A 20,480-nucleotide genomic window follows, 5' to 3' on the forward strand; every position below is an offset into this window, starting at 1 on the left:
TCAGTGAACCTTTAGGGCCTGGTTCTAGAGGTGAGCTCAGCTTCCAGTTTGCCCTTATTTCTCCTGCTAATGAATAGCAAGAATCGCCTCGCTGTGCTGTGCAAGGAGGGAGGCGATGAGCCTCGGAGGGCTCCCGGTCTCTCCTGGCACCGGCAGCCGCTGCCTGTCCGAGCCGGGTCTTGCTGTGCTGAGCTTCCCCCCCCCCCACCGTCCCGGATCACGACAGACCTCCCCGTCTGTTGCCCCGTTCCAAAGCCCCGAGCGGCTCTTCCTGCCCCGGATGACCCGGTACCCTCGAATCCGCCGGGCTGGTGCCGCCGGCCGCAGCCGCTCTCACCCCGTGTCTGCCTGCGCCGAGCGGGACGGAGCGGTCCCGGGGCGGTCCCTGCCCGGTTCCGGCGGGGCTCCCTTAGGCGGAGCTCGTCCCGAAGCGGCTATTTTTGCCGTCACCGCTAATCCCCTTAGCGGCTTCCCGGCGTTAGGTAACGGCGCGGCGGGACGCGCTCGGCGGCGCCCCCGGCTCTGGGCGGACCCGGGCAGTCGCGGCTCCGCGGGGCCGGAGACGGCGCGCCCGGAACGGGCTGGGGGCTGCGGGCGGCCGCCACCGAGACGCGGGGAGCGCGGGCCCGCCCGGCCCGGGGTCGGCTGGCGGCGGCGGGCGGGCGGCGGAGCGACGGGCCGAGATGCGGGGAGCCTCGGCCGGCGGCTCCCCGGAGAGGGAGATGGGGGCGGGAGAGCGGCTGCGGGGCCCGGGCCGGGGCAAGCGGGTCCGGTTCCTCACGCCTCACACCACCATCGAGGTGCCGTCGTGCCGCGACGAGGAGCAGCTCTTCTACCGGCGCCTGGACGCGCTCGGGGCGCTGGGACCCGACGGCTTCGCGCCGCTCTTCGCCGCCGAGGGCTGGAGCGAGGTGACGGGTGAGCGCCGGGCCGCGGGTGGCGGGACCGCGGCGACGCCGGAGCGGCTGTGACGGGGCGCCGCCCGTAGCGGACCGGCTGCTGCGGAAGCGCGTGGTGCGGGACGGGACGGGCGGCGCCCCGGAACCGGGCCAGGAGGTGTCGGTGAAGGTGCTGGGAGCGCTGCAGGACGGCGCCGTGGTGGAGCGGGACCCGCGGCTCAGCTTCGTGCCGGGACAGGGCGACGTCGTGCAGGTCGGCGGCGCGGGTCGGCGGGGAGCGGGGCGCGGACAGAGCGGGGAGCGCGGCCTCGCGCTTTGTGCCCGCAGGCGCTGGAGCTCGGCGTCCCCACCATGCGGACGGGGGAGGTCTGCTTCTTCCTCGCCGCCTCCCCCTACGGCTACGGCCCCGCGGGCAGGTACGAGCCGAGGGCGGGGGCGACCGGCGGGACGGGGCGGATGGGGGACGGCGGGGACGGCGGGTGTCGGTCCCGCAGGGAGCCCGACGTGCCGCCCGAGGCGCCGCTGCTGTTCGAGGTGACGCTGCTGGACGCGCGCGACGGCCCCGACCCGCAGCGGCTGCCGCCCGCCGCCCGGATCCGGCTGGGGGCGCAGAAACGGGAGCGCGGGAACGTCCACTTCGCGCGGGGCGACTTCGCGGCGGCGCTGCGCTCGTACCGGCTGGCGCTGAGCGCCCTCGAAGGAGCCGGCGACGAGCGGCCGGACGGGACCGGAACCGGAACCGGAACCGAGCGCGGCGGCGCCGACCGCCCCGGGCCGCACGAGGAGGAGCTGCGGGAGCAGCGCGTCAAGTGCCTCAACAACTGCGCGGCGGCGGCGCGGCGGCTCCGGAGGAGCGGGGAGGCGCTGGCGGCGGTGGAGGCGGCGCTGCTGCTCAGCCCCGATAACGGCACCGCGCTGCTGCGCCGGGGACAGGTCGGTCCGCGGTGCCGCCGCCCGCCCCGCCGCGACCCGGCGCCCCGCGCTCAGAGCCCGGTATTGCCCCGCAGCTGCTGGCGGAGGAAGGACGCGACGAGGAGGCGGCGGGTGCGCTCAGGAGGGCGCTGGAGCTGGACCCGGCCAGCAAGGTGCGGTACAGGGCGGTGTGTGCGGTGTGTGCGGTGTGATGCGGGGCGGTACGTGCGGTACGTGCGGTATGTGCGGTACAATGTGGTGCGGGCCGGGCCGGGGCAGCGCTGCGGTCGCTCCGCTGCATCCCGTGTCCCCCGCAGCCGGTGCACGCGGAGCTGTCCCGCCTGGCCAAGCGCCGCTCCCGCCCCGCCGAGGAGCCCCGGGACCGGCCGCCGCCGCCGAACCCCGGGTGCGTGTGATCCCGCCCCGCCCGGCCGCACTCGTCGCTCCCGGTCGCTCTGCCCGCACGGTTGACCCGGTTCCGTCCCGCTCCCCCCCCCTTCCCGCTTCCCCCCCTCCCCGCGTTTCCTCGCGCCTGCGCCGTAGCTCCCGGCATCGCCCCCGCGGGCGGAACGGCGGCCGTAGCCCGCGGCCAATCAGGCGGGGCCGGGCCGTCGCCGCGAGCCAATAGGAGGGCGGCGGGGGGCGGGCGCGGGGCGGCGATTGGCCGCGACCGTCCCTTAAAGGGAACTGCGGGGGCGGGGCCAACGGGGGAAGTGCGGGACGTGGCGGCGGAGCGGAGGGCGGGACCGAGCGGAACCGAACGGAGCCATGACCCGTGAGTGCGGGCGGGCCGGGACCGAACAGAACCGAACAGAACCGCCGCGGGGCGGGGGAGGGATGGGGCGGCTCCGTGCGCTCCGACTGGGGCATCGGGACGGGGGCGGGAGCGGGGCCTTATCGCGGGGCCTTGGCCTTGTCCCGGCCTTGTCCCGGGGCCGGGCTGAGCTGCGCGCGGTGCAGGCGGGAACCAACGCGAGCTGGCGCGGCAGAAGAACCTGAAGAAGCAGAGCGACAACGGGAAGGGGAAACGGCGCGACGACGGGCTGTCCGCTGCCGCACGGAAACAGAGGTGAGGCGGAGCGGGGCACCGGGCGGTCACCGCGCACCGAGCCCGGCCCGAACCGAACCGCGCTGCCCGCAGGGACTCGGAGATAATGCAGCAGAAACAGAAGAAGGCGGACGAGAAGAAGGAGGGCGCCAAGTAGCGGCGGGACCGCGGTAACGAGCGGCCACGAGCGACACCGAGCGATGCCCCGCGGCCGCCCCGCCCGGCTCCATTAAAGTAGCTGGTGCAGCCCTGCGGGAGCGGCCTCCTCCGTGCTACCGGCGGCGGGGGGCGATGGGGGCGGGAGCGGCATCGCGGGGACGGGGCGGGGGGCGATCGGTGCTGCGGGCTGTGAACGGAACCGGGACCGGGAGCACGGGACGGACCGAGCCGGGAGCACGGCGGAACGAGGGCAGCGCAGTGACGGCAGCGCCGGGTGCTGCAGTGTCTGTAGTGCCGGTAGTTGCTGTAGTGGGGGCCGGGAACCGCCGGGCTCGGAGGTGCCGCTCCCGGTCCGTCCCCGCAGCTCCTGGCGGCCGTTGGGGCGGCGGTGCCGGGATCCGGGCGGGAGCCGCTGCCCGGAGCTGCCGTTCGCTTCCCCGCCCTGCGGGGCCGAGGCGCAAAGTGTCACACAACGCCCCGCCCGCCCCGTTTCCGTGTCACCGGGCGATGCGCGGCGCAGCCTCCACCGCGTCGGTGCCGCCCTTGGCGCCGGTCTCGCGGCAGCGGCCGGAGTCGGGGCCGGGCTCCAGGGGCCGCTCACCGTGGGCAGCCTCTGTCCGTGGGCGCTGCGAAGCCCGGCCCGCAGGTCGCTCATCGCCCACCGACACGAGCGGCACCGCGGTCCCGACGCCCTGCGGGAACAGGACGCGGCTCGGGCTCCGGCCGTTCAACATAACGCTGCTCAGCCCGGCTCTGGGGCTGCTGACTCCTCCCGGTACCTCGATGTCCTCGATCCACTGCCGGACGCTGAGGAAGCTGCCGTGGGAGCTGCCGTGGTACAGGGGCAGCAGCCCGTGGGCCTTGGGAAGTAGGAGCGGCCGATGCTGCGGTACCTGGAGCCGGGCTGTCACCGCCCGTGGGGCCGCGCGGGGCCGGGCCCGCAGCAGAGACCGGCTGCACTGCGGGGGGTGGGAGCTGCTGCCCTCCTCGCCTCTCCTGCCCGGCGATGCCCCACATCTGCAGCGTGCTTTGCTCCCCGTCCACCGGCAGCTCCTTCACCTGCAAGTCCACCCCTGCCCGAGGCAGCGTCAGCCCCCACCCCGCGTATCCCAGCCCCTCTGCCGCAGCCCCGGTACCTGCTACGTAACGTGGACGAGATGCCACCTCGGAACTCGTTGAGCCCGTGGGTCGGGTGGGGCGGCGGACAGGGCCCGACCTGCGTGTCCTGAGCGGGGCTGGCAGCACACGCGTCCTCTGAGCCCCGGCTGCCGCCGTCGCTGGGTGAGGCCGAGTCCCCGCTGGAGGCTGCGCTGTCCGGGGGCACGAGGAGCCGCCCGGCCCGTCACAGCGCGGGGGGAGGAGGCTGCAGCTGCTCCTGCACCTCTGTGCGTTCAGCTCTCACCGGCTGTGGGTTCACCTGGGGGGGCCGCAGGGCCGAACGGGGGCTCGGGGCTGCGGGGTTGGGGTGTCGGTGTTGATGGGCTCCCGGGGGGCTCTGCCGCTGCCGGCACTGGGGGCTGCGGGGGTCCCCGGCTGCGGCCCCCGAGCTGTAGGGCAGCTTGTGGGGGGGGTCTCACCGGCAGCGTCCCCGCCGTCCTCCCACCCTTCCCCGGTGCTCACCGCTCCGGGGCCCCGGCAGCAGGGCTGAGCGCTGGCTGCCGTCGCTCTCCCGTCGGATCCCATTCGTCGACCCGCCCAGCGCGGCGGCCTAAGGCCGGGTCGGCACCGGGGAGGAGCGTATCCCGGCCGACCCCCGCGCCGCCTCCCGCCCTGCACGCCCCGACGTACCGCAGCGTCCCGATGTAACCTGTGAAGGGCGGCTGCTCCCTGCGGACAAACGGGATCCTCACGACAAGGCCGACACCGGGGGCCGCCCGCGTCCTTTCGCTCCCGTTTCTGGGGGTGCCGGAATCGCCGGGACAACTCCGGGGCGCGCGGTGTCACGGAGCGGTGTGGAACGGGTGGGGAGCGGCGGGCCGGGATCCTCGTGGGCTTCCCGACGGCTGCCCGCGTTCGCGGCACGACGGAGCCCTCCCTGGACCTACGGGCGGCGCGGGGCCGTCCCTGGGCTGACGCCCGTGTGCGCAGCGGGGCGGGGAAAGGCCGGAGCGCAGCCCGGGGCCGGGGTCTCGCCTCGCCCCCCGCCCGCCGCTCCAGCTCCGCCCGCAGCCGGCGCAATCCGGGCTCGGAGCGCATCAGGCCGAGCCGCAGCCGCGCGTTCTCCTGGCGGGGAGAGTCCCGTTGTCTCCGCCGGCACAACCCGCGGCCGCCCCGAGCCCCGCGCCTTTACCTGCGCGGCGTCCCCGAGCCGCTGCCGCAGCCGCGTCCCTTCGTGGCCGGGGGGGAAACGGGACGGCGGCCCGCAGCGCCGCGCGGGGAAACGGGGCCGCGCCGCCGGACCTTGTCCGTCGGGATTCCTCCGGGCGGCCGGACCCGGCCGAGCTGCGGCCTCACGGGGCCCCCGTCGGGCGCAGAACCGCGCGGTACCGCCGCGTTTGCTCTGAGGGCGGGGCGGGGGCCCGGGGCCGGCCCACATTCCTGCGGCCGTGCCGGTACCGCGCCCCGACGGACACCGCGCCCCGGCGCCTCTCGGATCGCTCTGGGCAGGAGCAGCCGCCGCAGGAGGTGTCTGTCCGTCCGTCTGTCCGTCCGTCTGTCCGTCCGTCTGTCTGTCCGTCCGTCTGTCCGTCCGTCTGTCCGTCCTCCGCGGGGCTGCGCTCGGTCGCAGAGACACGAACGGGCGCAGGGAGGGGCCTGTCCCGCGCGGGGAGCGGCGGACCCGGGAGCTGCGGCTGCTGCGGGAGCTGGGGCTTCCCCCGCGGTGCTGCTGGCACCGGCTGCGCCCAGCCCCGCGAACAGGCGGCGAAGAGTCAGATCAGGGATTTGTGTTAAAAAAGAAATATTTATGGAGCTATTTACAGTACCCGCAGTGCCGGGCAGCTCAGCTGACACTGCAGACAGACCAGAGCGCTGCTCGCCGCGGGCCTCGGGCCACGGCAGCAGGGGGGCAGCCGGGCAGGAGCTGCCCCCGTGCCTGGAGGGGGGCGCAGCAGCAGCTGAAGCTGAAGCTGAGCAGCTGCCACCTGGGCAGGCTCGGGATCGCCCCGTGTTGGCTTCAGCTCAGTGCAGGTCGTGTCCCTGGAGCTGGTGCAGCAGAGCTGCTGCCTCCCGGGTCCTCCCCCTGTGCTCAGGTGACATCTTCTCCTCAGCCATGGGGTGAGGAGCAGTCGAGGGACCCGTGAGGCCAGGACCCAGACACGTGGCACGGCAAGGGCCATGCACGGGGCCAAGCACAGTCCATCCCGGCAGGGACTACGTGGAGACACTGATGCGGTGTGGGGCACGTCGGCGCCGCACAATGCGCAAGGCAGGGCTGTTCCGACGGTGCTGTGGGGAGCCACGGAGGCAGAGAGGGCTCAGCAGCAGCCACAGGTAGAGCAGGACACAGGCCCAGCACGAGGCCACCTTCACCCAGAACGTCGACCAGCTGCCATGTGTGAAGGTGGTCTCCAGCACTGCACTCTCGTAGCTGCAGGGAGAGGGCAGCCACTGAGTACTGGGCAGATACTGTTATGTGTGGGATGCAGCATCACCTGCAGCTGCCAGGCTCTCCCAGCCCCAGCTGCTGCATGTCTGTGGCCATGTCCTGCCTGCTCTGCAGACCCCAACCCCATGGACCTCAGCCTGTCTTGTGGCAGCACCAGCTGCTTTTGGCAGAGGCTGTTGGGTGAAGCGGCGCAGGCCTGCGATCACAGCGCTCACCCAGCACACGGCCAGGTCAGAGACACTGGTCTGCTCTGGTGATGAGCACCTGGTGGCTGCAGCCGGGTCAGACCTGGCTGGGTGACAGAGCAGCTGGGGCAGCCTGCGCTGAGTGCTACATAAGCAATAGGCAAACAGAGCAAGGATGATGGGGTGGCAAGCAGCGTAGATCCCACCTGAACCAGTTGGTGAGGGTCATCATGACATAAAGCGAGGCGAGGAAGAAGACAAAGTGGAAGGCAGAGTAGCTGTAGACCACACGGTCTCGCTCATCCTGGAAAACGCATTGTCCTCCTGCAGGCTCCTCCTCTTGCTCACATGTCTGTTCCTGAGCAGCACCTGAGGGAGTGCAGGGTGATGGCAGCTCTTGCACACTGTCCTCATCAACACCTCTGGCACCTGACACAGGTACCCAAGGCTGTTACTACAGCTGTGTTACTACAGCCTCCCCCTGACCTGCTGGCACCCAGCTGCACTCACCTCTCAGCTCCTCCTCCATCTTCTCTGGGCAGCAGAAGCAACAAGAGGGTTTCTGCAGAGACAGACAGGGAAACAACTTGGCGAAAGGAGATAAGGCAGAGACCTATGACACTCATCCCCACTACAGCCCCTGCTCGGACAGCACCACAGCATCTGGACTGAGCCAGGGCTGTCTGGCTGCAGGGGAGTAGCATAGGTGGGGTATACACAGGAAAATCCCCAGCTTGGCTGGACAAACCCTCCTGTGCCCAGGCCCTGGGCCAGATCTGGGGCTCAGGAGGACCCCGAGTGCTGCATCTGGGTGTTTGTGGCAGGAGGAGCCACAGATGGGGGTACTCACTTTAAACTCAAAGCTGTAGACTTTGACCATCCAGAGGGGCCCAAAGACCTCAGCAAGATAGGAAGCTTCGTTACTGTGCACGAGAGAGACCCAGAAAAGTGTGACACAAGGATCTATGGCAGGCCCCCTGCCCGCCCTTGGATCTGGCACCTGGGATCATCACAGCAGCAGCAGATCTGCTGTGCTAGGCCTGGGGACATCAGGCTGCCCACCTATACATGCCCTTGGGCACACCCCCAGCTCTACTGTCTATGCCGTGGGCTAGAGACAGAGCCCCCATTCCCGAAGGAATGCTGTGCCCTGAAAGGGCCAGTGGGCACACACACCATGCGAAGAGCACGCAGGCATACATGATGGCAGCTCCTAGGATGGCAACTGTGGTGTCCTCTGTTTGCAGCTCGTCCTGCTGGATGCCCGGGAAGCAGACGGTGAGGTTCTGCCCCTTGTAGAGCACTGCAGGGAGGCTCAAGTGAGAGCGAGCTCACACTTCAGCAGCTGGCTGCACATGGCAGTGGGAGCACTCACCTCTCTCTGGAGGACGGCTGGACAGTGCAGAGAAGGTGAGGTACATCACATAGCAGCTGATGATCGAGGACTGTAGCAGCCCTGACCGTGGCTGTTCTGCAAGGAGAGGGGTTAGAGGCTCCGTGTGGGTGCCAGTCACCCCCTTTGGCAGGTCCTGTGCCCAAAGCCCTGCACCAGGGCACAGCACAGGGCCAGAGGGAGCCTCAGGGAGCTGCACGCTCCACAAGTGCCCACGGCTTCTGCTGAGCTGGGAGTCTGCAGCCACCCTCCTGGCCCCAAGACGCAGGCAGCCCTGCAATGCAGCAGGCAGCACTGACACGCTATGCCATGTCATGCCATGTGGTACTCACTGAGCCGCACACAGGGGGTGATGGAGATGAAGGACATGATGCCGCATAGGCTGCCGTTGACAGTGAGCAGCACCTTGTTGAGCTGGCAGGCGGCCGGGTGGGTGTAGTACTTGTAGAGGAAGGAGAAGGCAGCGGAGGCGAGGGTGTAGAAGGCGGTGGTGGCCAGCAGCACAGCCAGGTACCAGCGCTTGTCCTGCGCTGCGCCCGTCAGCCTGCCAGGAGAGTAATGAGAGCCGGCAGCATGTGGGCACCCACCCAACCATTTTGCACTCACCAGTTCTTGTTCCAGGTGTGAGCAAAGGCGGTGATCAGCACCAGCTGGATGAGGATGAAGGCAAAGCCACCGCAGACGCCTGTATAGTGCCACGCTGCAGGGAGAGAGGGCAGCAATGAGGCCGGCATGAGGCTGTTGCCAAGACACCACAGGTGAGCACTGGCCTGGGCAGGGAGCGGCTCACACCTTGGATGAAGCTGTCCTCAGGGAGGAAGAAGCTGGCGGCGCAGAGCCCCACCAGCACCAGCAGCTTCAGGAGCCAGAACCTGCAGGGCAGCGAGTGTCAGGGAGATGCAGCTGTGTGTCACCGAGCAGCCCCAGAGCACACACAGCCCGTCCCAGCCCGCACCCGTTGTGGATCTGAGCGCGGCAGTCAGCGCTGGAGCGCACGTTGAGGAGCAGGGCAGCCTGCGCCAGGTGGAAGCAGGCGGTGCCGAAGCAGACCCGGTAGACGGCCGAGGAGCCCACGAGCTGCGCACAGTCCGTGCCACCGGGCAGGTGTTGGCACAGCAACCCCGAGAACGGCATCTGTGGGCACAGAGCGACGGGTCGGGGGGTGTGACAGCACCTCCAGCACCCGTCAAACACAACAGCAGCCCCATATCACAGCAGCCCCGTATCACAGCAGCCCCATATCACAGCAGCCCCATATCACAGCAGCCCCGTATCACAGCAGCCCCATACCACATCACTCCCTGCTGTTCCTCTCTCACCTTCTCCCTGACGGCCCGTGCCGCAGTTCGGGACAGCATGATGCAGCACACGGCGGAGGCCAGGACGTGCAGCAGGGTGTAGAGGACGCGGGTGCCGGTGGAGGCGCGCAGTCCCCGGCCGGGGCCGCAGCCGCAGCCCAGCTGGAGGGAGCGCGGTCAGCACCGAACGGAACCGAACCGAACCGAACCGAACCGAACCGAACGGAACCGAACCGAACGGAACCGAACCGAACCCCCGCCCGCTGCCCCGCTCGCACCTGGCCCAGCACTGAGCGCAGGACGCCGCGCGCCCTCGTGCCCGCCATGACCCGTCCAGGCTCATCTGGTCCCGATGGGATTAAGGGATTGCGCTGTGACCCGCCCCGCCAGCTGCTCGCTGCTCACACGGGTCACCCCCCGCCCGTGGGCGCTGCCGCGTCGCCCGGTGCGGCCCGAAGCGCGGAGCCGCGTCCTGGGGGCCCGTGGGAACGGAACGGAGCTGAACGGAGCTGAACGGAGCTGAACGGAACTGAACGGAGCTGAACGGAGCTGAACGGAGCTGAACGGAGCTGAACGGCGGCTCCTCGTGCAGCGGCTGCGGGAACACGCGGCCCATGGGGCGGTGCGTTACACACGGTGCGTTACACACGGTGCATTCATTGCACACGGTGCGTTACACACGGTGCGTTACACACGGTGCGTTACACGCGGTACATTCATTACACACGGGCGGCCGCAGGGGGCGCTCTGTCCCCTCGGCCGCAGCTGGTGCCGCTCTATCCCGCACCCGCCCCTCCCTCCCCGCTCTCGCTGGTTCCGCCGGAAGTGAGGCCCGGGGGCGGCGTAATGGCGGCCGAGGGGGATGTGGAGCTGGAGTTGGAGACCGAGCCCAACGGCTCCGGGGGCGGCAGCGACGGGGCGGGGGGGAGAGCGGCCGAGAAACCGCGGAAACACGACAGCGGAGCGGCGGACCTGGAGCGGGTGACGGACTACGCGGAGGAGAAGGAGATCCAGAGCTCCAACCTGGAGACGGTGCGGGCCGGGCGCCGCTCGGGGACGCGCCGGGTCGGGGCCGCGCCGTGACCGTGCTCGTTCCCTTAGGCCATGTCGGTGATCGGAGACCGGCGGTCCCGCGAGCAGAAGGCGAAGCAGGAGAGGTAACCGACACACACGTGGCTCCGGGGCGGCCCCGACCCGCTCGGTTCGGGCTCGGCCTCGGTTCCTGCTCCGCTGCCCTGGGCGGGGCTCCCGTGGGTGCCGTGCTCCGCCATGGAGCCACTGCTGCGGCTGGGGCTGAACGGAGCCGCCCCTCCACTGCCGGGCGGTTCTGCCTCTGCTTACAGGGAGAAGGAGCTGGCCAAAGTCACCATCAAAAAAGAAGACCTGGAGCTGATTGTAAGTAGGGGAGGAAGCGCAATTGGCTCCGGCGCGTCCCAGATGTCAGGGGTTGCACAGCGGGGTGTCCCCGATGAGCTGAGCCAACCCCTCCCCCTGCTCCATGGGGTGGTCTCACGTCTGCGCTGAGCTGCGGCTGTTTCCCCACAGATGAATGAGATGGAGATCTCACGGGCGGCTGCGGAGCGAAGTCTGCGGGAGCACATGGGCAACGTGGTGGAAGCACTGATCACCCTCACCAACTGAGCACGGGCTGCTGCTGGCTCTGTGCTCCCTCGTTGTGAGAAGAGCAACACGGCCTGGGCTGGAGACGGTGTGCGTTAACTTATTGAATAAAGGCAGCGGTGGGAACAGGCTGTTCCTGTGGTCCGTGCAGCACCGAGCATTTCCCGTGCTGGGCAGATCTGAGAGGGCACCCGGTGATGGGGATAATGTGGGGACAATGTGTGGCATCAGGGTGGTGACACCAAGTTCCCTGTAATTAGAGTGTGAGTGCTGGTCCCTTTGTGCAGCTCAGTGAGCTTACCCAGGATTCTCATGGCTTGTCAGGCTGATCCAGGACAGGCTTTTGGTCTCCAGCACAGTGGCTCTGCCCTGACAGCAACTCCTGTCATGCTGTCCCCACTGCAGCAGGCAGAGCAGCACAGCTGGAAAGGAGCTGCTGCCGCCTTTGCCCCTCAGCCTCCTGAGTGAGGGCAGGAACCCTGATCACAAGTGATGCAGCACCCTTGGCAGTTTACCTTTCTCAGGCCCGTTGCTGCTAATGTTGTGTTGCTGCACTATTGAGGTGAGGGGAAGTGATTGGCCACGGCAGGGTAACTCCACTACTGAAATTTGTAAGAAAACAATTGTTTTAATCAAAACAATCCCATCCCCCTGTACAGATAGAAAAGCCAAGCCCTGCAAAAACAGGGTTAGGAGTCTGTCACAGCTGTTCCCACCCAAAGGAAGATCCAAAATGACAATGGGGAAAGGTAGGAGGAATAGAGAGATACTGTGGACCAGACAGGGATAAGTGTCTGCTAGTTCCTCTGAAGGTGGGGATGCTGGAGCAGGGGGTGCTGTGCTTCTGTACAGCTGCTCTGGTGCTGCCAAGGCTCTCGCAGGCTGGTGGGGTGGTGACATGACCATGAGGCTGCTCAGCATGGCTGGAAGTCATCTGCCACAAGAACCAGCGATGGGAGTCTGCCGAGTCTCTGCAGTATAGGTCATGGATCATGCCACCAACTAACAGGGAGGATGCAGTGCAAGGGCCCAGAGGGACAGCTGATTGTGGCACGAGTCCTGGTGCGGTGTTTTGTCCCTGCTGTTCCTGCCCAGGCTCTCAGGCAGCTGATAAAGCAGTGCCTCTCTGCCCAGTCAGCCACAGGACGCCCTCCTGTCTGCTCCCTTAAGTGGTCTTCCGCTTCTTGGCCGAGGGTCTCTCGAAGACATCCCTCACGCCTGCTGCTTTCTGCTTGAAGAATTTAGTGTTCTGTGCACTTTCTTGGCCCCAGGCAGAGTCAAACGAGGTGGTATCCTGGTCTACCAAGTGCGTGTACTTTGTCCGTCCTGAGCGCCCAAAGTTCTTGACCTGGGAGGCAGGAAAGATTGTGAGCATCAGTTGGTGTACGATGTGGGGACCCTATCATGTCACTGCTCCTTCCCTCTGGTATGCACGAGCCCCAGCTGAGCAGCACTGGTGGAGCTGGGGCAGCGCACAGACCTGCCACACACCCACCTGCATGACTTTGGGCAGGATAGTTTTGTTGAAGTGGTCCTCGAGGGTAGGGGCACTGAAGTCCCGCTTGTACACCTCCTCATCTTCGTCCTGCGGAGGAAGGACACACCTGCTTGACTTGCAAGTTTCCAGCAAGTGTCAGTAGAAGACAAGTGGAGAAGAGCTACCGAGAACCAGCTGTCCTGGGACTGCTGCTCCATGCAGCAAGTCCCTGACGAACTGCATTCGTGTCTTTACTCACCCTGCCTGCCAGACCTGACAGGCACCTCAGATCCCCTCAGTCACTTCAGCAGCACGCTGCTGTTGAGGACCAGCTCTGGTCCTGTGTGCTTGGCCAGCCCTTACTTGGGTACCACTAGGGAAAACTCCCCCAAAACAGCCACGTGGTCCACGCAGCCCCAGGCCTGGCAGCAGAACTCACCATGAAGAAGGCGCCACGGTGGTAGTACTTCTGCAGGAACTTGTATTTGCCCTTCACTGCCTTGTTGGTGATGACTTTGCCGTTGGCTCGCAGCTCGGCACGGCGCTCCTCCTCTGTCAGGTTCCTCATCCGCTCGATCTCTGCCTTCTCTTTCTCCATGCTGGGCAAAAGAGAAACCCTGAGCCCCTGCATCCCTCAGTGCCCTCCCAAGATGGGACAGCTGCTGCAACCCAGGACTTTCTGATGAATACGTTGACTGACTCCATAATGGAGTAAAGCACCTCAAGAAAATTCCTGATGCTGCCAAAACAAAGACTGAGAAAGAGACGCCTCAACTGCCCGCTGTCCTGCAGGGCCTGGGACTGCAGGGACCCTCCCCTGCCTTAAGCAGACAGTACTTACGCTTCTCGTTCTTCACGATCCCGTTTGATGCGCTTCAGCTCACGTACTTTCCAAGCCTCGTACTCCTCCTCATCATTCTCATCGTCTGTATCGAGAGCATCAAGTGCTGCCAACGAGCGCTTATTCTCCTCCAGCTCCTTCTTTGCCTCCTCTTCCACGATCTGAAGCCAAGACCAAGCTCAGCTCACTGCAATGGCTGCCCCAACATGCATGCCCCAGTCTGCCCCGCTGTACCTTGAGTGTGTACTTGCGCCTCTCTTCTGCTAATCTCTTTGCCTCCTGTTCTAGCTCCTTCTGCTTCAAGGCTTCTGCTTCTCGCTCCTGAACTGTGATCCGGTCCTTCCTGTGAGCAAGGACCACAAAAGCCTTCAGCCTTTCAACATGCCACTGCAGACCTCTGCTCCCACTGCAGCCTCTTTTAGTCTTTATGCCCCCCACGGCAGGGCCAAGTCCCAAGGCTCTCTCCTTTCTGATTTTGCTCATTCAAGAGCGACCATACTCAGTCTCCTCACATCTGCAGACATGCACAAAGGTGATGGGAGACCCTGCTACTGGCTGTGGAACATGTTGGAGCACACTACCTGGTTTCTGTTGTGCTGTACCTGCCTAAAGTCCCCAGTTGGAAGTACCCAGCCATGCCCTACCAGGTCAGTCACTGCCCATCCCTGATGCAGTGCTTGGCCCATGCAGCTGTATCACCTTATCACCTACTTGCGGATGAAGACAGGTTTGAGACGTGGCTCCATTTCATCCTCGCTGTCTGTGTACTCCTCGTACTCAGACTCTGACTCAGACTCTTCTCCAGATCTGCCCTCATCTTCCAGCTCCATCACTTCCAGCTCCTCAGTTTTTCTCTCCTGCGCTCTCTGACGCATCATCCCACGCCGACGCTCGATCTCCTAATGGAGACACATCAAACACAGACTCAGCCAACCAGCCCCACTATCGCTTCCTTCCTTTTTCCATATAAAAAGCATGATGTTGAGCTTATATGATATGATGTTGACTGCTTATATAAGCCCACACCTCAGAACGCAGGTGACCTCCCTGGTGCCCCATAACCCACAGGCTGTGGTCACACCACAGCTGGCTTTAACTCAGGTCCCAACATCCACCCAGTCTCACCACAGTTCACGTGTGTCTGCAAGCACGAATTCCAGACAGGGCCTAAGGGGACTTTCCCAGGCCACATCTGCTCAGCAATATAACGAACCTCATCATCGATCTCTTCCTCTTCCTCTTCACTGGTGTCCTCTCTCTCCACACGCCACGCTTCACCTTCTACCTCAGAATCACTCTCTCCGACCACTTCAGGCTCCACAATTTTGCGGTGTCTTGCCAGCCTGCAACAAATGTCCACTCGACTACGAAGCTCTGAACACAAGGAGACTAAAGAAGAGAAATCTTTGCGATCTGTTTCTAATGAGACCGTAGTCAGACCCGGGACCACGAAGCGTGTGAAGGAAAGAGGCATCCCCTGCGTGCTCAGGAGCCCGGAAACACAAAGCTGGGGGGGAGCACGAGGAGGGAGCAGAGCCCGGAGCCGAGCACTCACCGCTCCTCCACGTCCTCAGTGATGCGGTTCTGCAGCCGCCGCAGCCGCGGGTCGTTGGCGACCTCCTCCTCCTGCTCCTCGGGCTCCACCTCCTGCTCCTTCGCCTTCTTGATGAACTGGAACTCCTCGTCCTCCTCCTCCGAGGATTCCATGGGCGCGTAGTCGGGCCGCTTCCCCGACACGTACCGCTTCACCTTCACCTTCTCCATAGACAGCTCGCCTGCGGGAGGGGGGGGAACAGCAGCGGGAGGAACAGCAGCGGGAAGCCATGAGCAGCCGGGCCATGAGCAGGGCGCCATGGGCAGCCGGGCCATGAACAGCCGTGAGCAGCCATGGGCAGCCATGGGCAGCCGGGCCATGAGCAGGGCGCCATGGGCAGCCATGTGCATTCATGCCATGAACATTCACGCCGCCGCCGTGCCCGCGCCCCCCGCCCCTCCCGGCGCCCCGCACTCACCCTTCTCATTGCGGACGGGCACGGCGCCCGCCGTGGACTGGATGGGCGGCTGCTTCACGAGAGCGCTGGGGGCCGACATGGCGGCGGGACGGGACGGGACGAACCGCAGCCGCTCACAGCACCGACCGACCGACAGACCGACAGACCGACCGCTCACCCGGAACTGCAACTCCCGCTTCCGCCGGCGTACCGGAAGTGAACGCGCGCCGAACCGTCGCAAGCCGCCGGAAGTGACGCTCAGCGTGGAGGTCATTTCCGGCTCCTGTGGCCGGATGTGGAGCTGGTTTCGGCCCGGTCCGGTCGCGGTGCAGCGGCGGTTCCCCTCAGGGCTCGGTTCCCCTCAGGGCTCAGATCGGCCCCGCTGTGATCTCTCCGCTCATCGCTTCGGGGCTCGGGAGTGGTGACGTGCTGCGGAGCCGGCCGCACGTAGCCCCGGCCCGCGCCGGGTCCCTGCCCGGGATTCCCGGGGCCGGCTGCCGAGTCCTGCCCCTGCTGCTCGTGTGGCTGCGGCTGGAGGCTGCGCTCAGTGTCGGTGCTGAATACCGGGTTACCATCGGTGCTGAATACCGGGTTACCATCGGTGCTGAATACCGGGTTACCATCGGTGCTGAATACCGGGTTACCATCGGTGCTGAATACCGGGTTACCATCGGTGCTGAATGCCGGGTTACCATCGGTGCTGAATGCCGGGTTACCATCGGTGCTGAATACCGGGTTACCATCGCTCTGCAGGGCTCTCCCCGGGCTGTCCCCCGCCCTCTGGCTGCCAGGACTTTCCCGCAGCACCGGCCCAGGGCAGAGGGAATTACCCGCAGGAGCAGCCCCTACATGGAAGCGGGCAGGTTTCCTGCCCCAGCTGTTGCTGCTCACGTCAGAGCCCTTCACACACCAGTTGGGTTTCGCAGGAAAGCAGCCCAGCGCCAACTCGTAGCAGCTGCCCACGCGGTAGCAGCCAACCACAGGAGATAAGATTTCTCTTGAAGCCAGGAAAAACTGGGTCACCAGCCACCACAACCGCGTCTGCAGCGCTGCGGTGCCTCCCCAAAAGAAGGGAAGAGGTTTTATCTTCCGGGAAATCAGCACGGGGGTGCCAGGCAGTGAGACCTGCTCCTGGGGACTGACCTCAGCATTCCCTTGTGCTGGCAGGGTGGGTCCCCTGGGCACAACAGCTCCTGGGTAAGCCTGACCCTGCTGGTGCTGTGGCAGGAGAAGAGCTGCCACTGAGCAGGCCCAGGCAGAGCTTTTGGCCGCTCCAGGGTCCCTGTGATTCTGCTGTGCGTGCAGCCAGACCCCAGTGCTGCAGTTGTCCCGCTGCCTCGGGCACTGGTGGCTTTGTGCTCCTGCAGCAGCAGTGCTTGGGGGTAGGCAAGTCCTTCCTGGTGTTCCTGGCCTTGATGTCCCGATGACAATTAGAGCTCTGTGCCCAGCTCCTGCTCCGCTCCCAGTCATCAGCTGAGATATCAATTTTGTGTGGTTATCACAGCGTGTTCCTACCTAATGGTTCCCGTGTCACCATGGCAAGGAGCGAGCTTCAATGTATGACTCAGTGAGTGAAACAATTAGGCACAATGGTTACAGGAAAGCTTAGGAATTGCACACAAAGCACATCGTGTCCTGATCAGGTGAAGCTAAACTCAAGACCTCAGCAAACAGGAAAATGCGTCCTGGCTGGCTTCGATACTGTGCCTCAGGGGTTTGATGCGGTGACAAGAAGCAGCCCTGACCCTTTGGTGTGTTTCTCTGCCCTGTGTCCCACGGAGCCGCACACGGCTGCAGCAGGAGTGAGGGGCTGGGAGTGGCAGAGGCGGTGTTTGGGCTGTCTGGGGCAGGGGACGCAGGCTGATACAGCTGAGAATGCCCCCAGCCTGCTAGAGCACGTGGTGAGGGGGCTTTGGGGGCAGTGTGTGGGCTCTGCTGCCTGTCCTGCAATCAAAGTGTGCTCAGAACCCATGCAGCGCACTCAGATCGGGTGGGCTTCCTTTCCCCTGGGTGGCTGCAGAGCAGATGGGGGCTGGAGATGGCAGCTGTGATACTTCAGCAGCCTCGTGGCAATTGATGACAAAGGCAGAAAGCAGATAAAGTTACAGAGACACGTTGTGCCGCTGCTGTTTGTCTGCAGGCTGCACCGCGGGGCAAGGTCAGCGCCGGATCCCCGGCCCGATGTTGTGTCTGGGAGTGCGGGGCGGGCAGAGCCTCCCATCCCACCGCAGCCACGTGCAGCGCAGCCCCCGCGGCAGCCCAGGCTCCCCGCACTCCCCCTGAGGCCGCTCAGTGAGCACCGCCGGGCTGAGCCGCTGTCCCGTCTGCCACCGCTACCTTCACTTTGGCTTTCTCAGCTCTGTGTGCGCGCAGACCTTCCTACCCCATCTCCCTGCCCTGCTGCCCGCTTCCTCCCAGCGCAGTGGTGTCTCTGAGCCCACCCCCAGGTGGGGGTGCCTGGCGCAGTGCTGCCTTCTGCAAAGCGCCAGCAGCCATCGCACAGCTGGCGGTTGTGTAACCTGTAACCACAAAGCCAAACATTGACCTTATTTTCCACGAAAGTGGGTTTCTATTGATTGCTGTGTGTAGTTCCATGGGGGGGGGGCATGGGACGCTGTGTGGCCTGGGACATTGTGGGGCATACGTTGCTGTGCCACACGCTGCTGGCACAGCCTGGGACGTGCTGAGGCCTCCAAATCCAGGCCATTGAAACAGGGGAACGCTCACAAGGAGGGTTTGTGCTCCCACAGGTGCCGGCCCTCCAGGTGCGTGGTGTTATTTTTGGCAGGAGGAGCGGCCGTGCGCATCCAACGCCAACAGCTTGTGCAACACAGAGGTACTTCCCGCTCCCCTGCCCCGGAGCGCTGAGATAAGCGGTGGGACAAGAGGCCTTTGTTGGCTGCACTCTGGTGTGTCACGAGGCCCACGTGCGTGGTTTCATCCCCACGGGCTGCAGCCGGGCTCCTCAGCACGGCCCTGAAGCAAAACCACGGGGCAGGGCTGGGGCAGGCTCTGGGGCTGCGTGGGGCCTCCTCGCCCTCGCAGGTGTGGGGTGGATGCGGAGCATTGCGCAGAGTTCACCTGGACCCCACGCCTGGTGCTGCACTGCACAGCGGAGCTGCCCTGCACCATTAACCCGCTTTAATGAAGAAAGCGACCCTGTGCCAGATTTTCTGTGCTGTTCTGAGCATTGCAGTAACCAAGGTGACTGCTTCCTGTGCGACTGCCACCGCTCCGATGCGATGGGTACCTTGGTGACTTCCTCCTCTGTCAGGAGATATAAGGGCTGCTCCTGCCGGGTGCCCGCAGAGCCCCGTGCAGCACGGAGCACCCAGGTCAGTCCGAGGCCGCTGCTTTCTGCTCTGCCGCTGCTCCCGGCCGGCACAGCCGTGCACGGGGGGCCGCAGTGTGACCCCCGGGCGGAAGGGTCTCCCCTGGAAGCAGAACCGGCCGGAGGCTCCTTCTGTCGGCCGGGCTTTTCCACGCTCAGTGATGCCGCGGCGCCTCCCGCTCCTTTACAACCGGCCCCGCGGCTCCTCGCTCCGCGTTCGGGCAGCGCTCCCCGCGGGATCCCGGCCGGCACGAGGCGGCTCCGCTGCCCGGCTCCGTCCGGCCGCTGCCCTCGGAGCCCCGCGGCCCCGGGAGGCGGTCGGCGGGTCCGAGCCCCGACCTCGCTCCGGAGCCGGCCGGGCCGCACGCGGGGCCGCCCCGAGGCCCGCAGCGCCGGTGCCGTGGCGGGGCGGGCGGGGCGGGCGGCGGTGACGGCATCCGGCGGCGCCCGGCGGAGCGGCGGCCGAGCCGCGCCGTGCCGTGCCGGGCCGGGCCGGGTGCGCCGTGGCGGCCGAGCCGAGCGGGGCCGAGCGGGCGGCGCTGACAGCTGCGCGAGGTAAACAAGCGGCCCCGCCGCCCGCCCCGGCCGCCCCTGCCTGGGCCGGGCCCGGCTCCGGGGCGGGCGCTCGGGGTTGCCCCGCGCCGTGACGCGGCGGCACCGACAGAAGGGCCCGGGCCACCGGAGGGACGGGACAGACAGACGGGCGGCGCCGCCGCGGTAAGGGCCGGGGGCGGCCGGGCCGGGTCTGACAGCTCCGGGCGGGGGGGGCGGCTCGGGGGGCGGCGGGAGGAGGCGGAGGTGCGGCCGCCACCAGGAGCCCCCTCGGGCTGCGCCGCCGCCCCCACCCCGCAGCACTCCGCCCCCGCCGCCCGCGGGGCGAGATCCGCCCGGTCGGGTCCCGGCGCTCCGCTCCGCTCCGCAGCCCCGCGGGGCGCTCCGGGCCCGAGGCCGCGTCGCCGTTCGTTGCCCCGGGACGGACGGAGCGCTGCGGGGCGGCGGGCAGAACTCCGGGCGGGGAGAGCCGTCCCGGTGCGTGGCTCGGGGCGGGGGACGGACGCCGGCACGCGGAGCCCCCTCGGGCTGTGCCTCCCTCTCCTCTTTGGCCGCTGCTCGTGTCCGCCGGGGCTCGGGGAGCGCTGCCCGCTGCGAGCGGTGCTTTAGGCCGTGGCACAGCCCCGGCCCGCTGCTCCTGCCCGCCGTCGGGCTGCCGCGCTGCTCCGGGCTCCTTCGTGCGCTGCCGAGGGCGCTGCCTGCGGCCCCCAGCGCTGCCCGGCCCCTCGCTCACGCTCTGCCTCCTCCAAAGCCCTCCCTGCACCCCAGGTATCCGCTGGCCGCACGGTGCTGCCGGAGGTGATGGTGCACCTTTTTCCCGGTCCCTCTGCCTGTTTCCTCCCTGTTTTGGAGATGAGTCACCCCGGTGTCACCATGTTGTGCTCCTGGGGAAGGGCAGAGCTGTGGATGGTGACAGGCAACTCAGCATCGTTGGCCAAATTGTTTCCTGCTAGCAAAGCTGCTGGGCCCGGGGCGCTGCGAGCTGAGGCGAGGGCTGCTGCTGCTGCTCCTCCTTGTGCTGTCCTGTTTCCCCACTGCAGCTGGTGTGTTTCTGTCTGGGAGCCCCACGTGTCCCCAGGGAACCACCCCGTGGTGCCCAGAGGTCTCTGCCTTCAGGGACAGGGGCTACAGCTGCTCCCCCTCCAGGAGCTGGTGCTCAGATCCTCAGCTCAGCACCTGGAGCATCTTGTACCTCCTGGCATGAGCCATCGGGGCTCACCTGGCAGC

The 20,480-nt window shown here is 66.5% G+C and overlaps 6 protein-coding genes across 6 annotated transcripts; 3 read left to right on the forward strand and 3 right to left on the reverse strand.

The window, feature by feature from the left end:
- The first annotated feature begins 537 nt into the window (after nucleotides 1–537).
- LOC107318971 (peptidyl-prolyl cis-trans isomerase FKBP8-like) lies at nucleotides 538–2,282 on the forward strand. Its single transcript, XM_085515055.1, has 5 exons — nucleotides 538–918; nucleotides 989–1,152; nucleotides 1,227–1,315; nucleotides 1,394–1,984; nucleotides 2,129–2,282. The coding sequence occupies exons 1-5, from the start codon at nucleotides 684–686 to the stop codon at nucleotides 2,280–2,282; spliced, it is 1,233 nt and encodes a 410-aa protein (XP_085371181.1). The 5' UTR covers nucleotides 538–683.
- Nucleotides 2,283–2,517: 235 nt separating this feature from the next.
- Nucleotides 2,518–3,114, forward strand: SERF2 (small EDRK-rich factor 2). Its single transcript, XM_015873437.3, has 3 exons — nucleotides 2,518–2,586; nucleotides 2,772–2,880; nucleotides 2,953–3,114. Exons 1-3 carry the CDS (start codon nucleotides 2,580–2,582, stop codon nucleotides 3,014–3,016), a joined length of 180 nt encoding a protein of 59 aa, XP_015728923.2. The 5' UTR covers nucleotides 2,518–2,579; the 3' UTR covers nucleotides 3,017–3,114.
- A 17-nt stretch (nucleotides 3,115–3,131) lies between these two features.
- On the reverse strand, nucleotides 3,132–6,296 carry LOC146758423 (uncharacterized). Its single transcript, XM_085515056.1, is given in 10 exon segments — nucleotides 3,132–3,460; nucleotides 3,620–3,883; nucleotides 3,886–3,911; nucleotides 4,010–4,269; nucleotides 4,271–4,328; nucleotides 4,436–5,241; nucleotides 5,276–5,547; nucleotides 5,550–5,583; nucleotides 5,586–5,855; nucleotides 5,943–6,296. Coding segments are annotated over 10 exon segments (2,673 nt in total).
- Nucleotides 5,901–10,159, reverse strand: SERINC4 (serine incorporator 4). The gene is made up of 12 exons (XM_015873433.3): nucleotides 9,720–10,159; nucleotides 9,463–9,603; nucleotides 9,099–9,277; nucleotides 8,936–9,015; nucleotides 8,750–8,843; nucleotides 8,476–8,687; nucleotides 8,126–8,221; nucleotides 7,927–8,053; nucleotides 7,601–7,673; nucleotides 7,261–7,312; nucleotides 6,957–7,119; nucleotides 5,901–6,547 (listed from the first exon to the last, which is right to left on the reverse strand). The coding sequence occupies exons 1-12, from the start codon at nucleotides 9,765–9,767 to the stop codon at nucleotides 6,331–6,333; spliced, it is 1,482 nt and encodes a 493-aa protein (XP_015728919.1). The 5' UTR covers nucleotides 9,768–10,159; the 3' UTR covers nucleotides 5,901–6,330.
- Nucleotides 10,160–10,262: 103 nt separating this feature from the next.
- Nucleotides 10,263–11,187, forward strand: HYPK (huntingtin interacting protein K). Its single transcript, XM_015873436.3, has 4 exons — nucleotides 10,263–10,473; nucleotides 10,543–10,598; nucleotides 10,785–10,836; nucleotides 10,987–11,187. The coding sequence occupies exons 1-4, from the start codon at nucleotides 10,288–10,290 to the stop codon at nucleotides 11,080–11,082; spliced, it is 390 nt and encodes a 129-aa protein (XP_015728922.1). The 5' UTR covers nucleotides 10,263–10,287; the 3' UTR covers nucleotides 11,083–11,187.
- Nucleotides 11,188–11,669: 482 nt separating this feature from the next.
- On the reverse strand, nucleotides 11,670–15,558 carry MFAP1 (microfibril associated protein 1). Its single transcript, XM_015873432.3, has 9 exons — nucleotides 15,392–15,558; nucleotides 14,935–15,154; nucleotides 14,593–14,722; nucleotides 14,091–14,278; nucleotides 13,614–13,722; nucleotides 13,380–13,540; nucleotides 12,978–13,137; nucleotides 12,557–12,646; nucleotides 11,670–12,409 (listed from the first exon to the last, which is right to left on the reverse strand). Exons 1-9 carry the CDS (start codon nucleotides 15,468–15,470, stop codon nucleotides 12,227–12,229), a joined length of 1,320 nt encoding a protein of 439 aa, XP_015728918.1. The 5' UTR covers nucleotides 15,471–15,558; the 3' UTR covers nucleotides 11,670–12,226.
- Between the last annotated feature and the right edge of the window lie 4,922 nt (nucleotides 15,559–20,480).

The sequence above is a fragment of the Coturnix japonica genome, chromosome 14, assembly GCF_054131305.1.
Source record: "Coturnix japonica strain WE chromosome 14, WE-NBRP24, whole genome shotgun sequence".
NCBI lineage: Eukaryota > Metazoa > Chordata > Aves > Galliformes > Phasianidae > Coturnix > Coturnix japonica.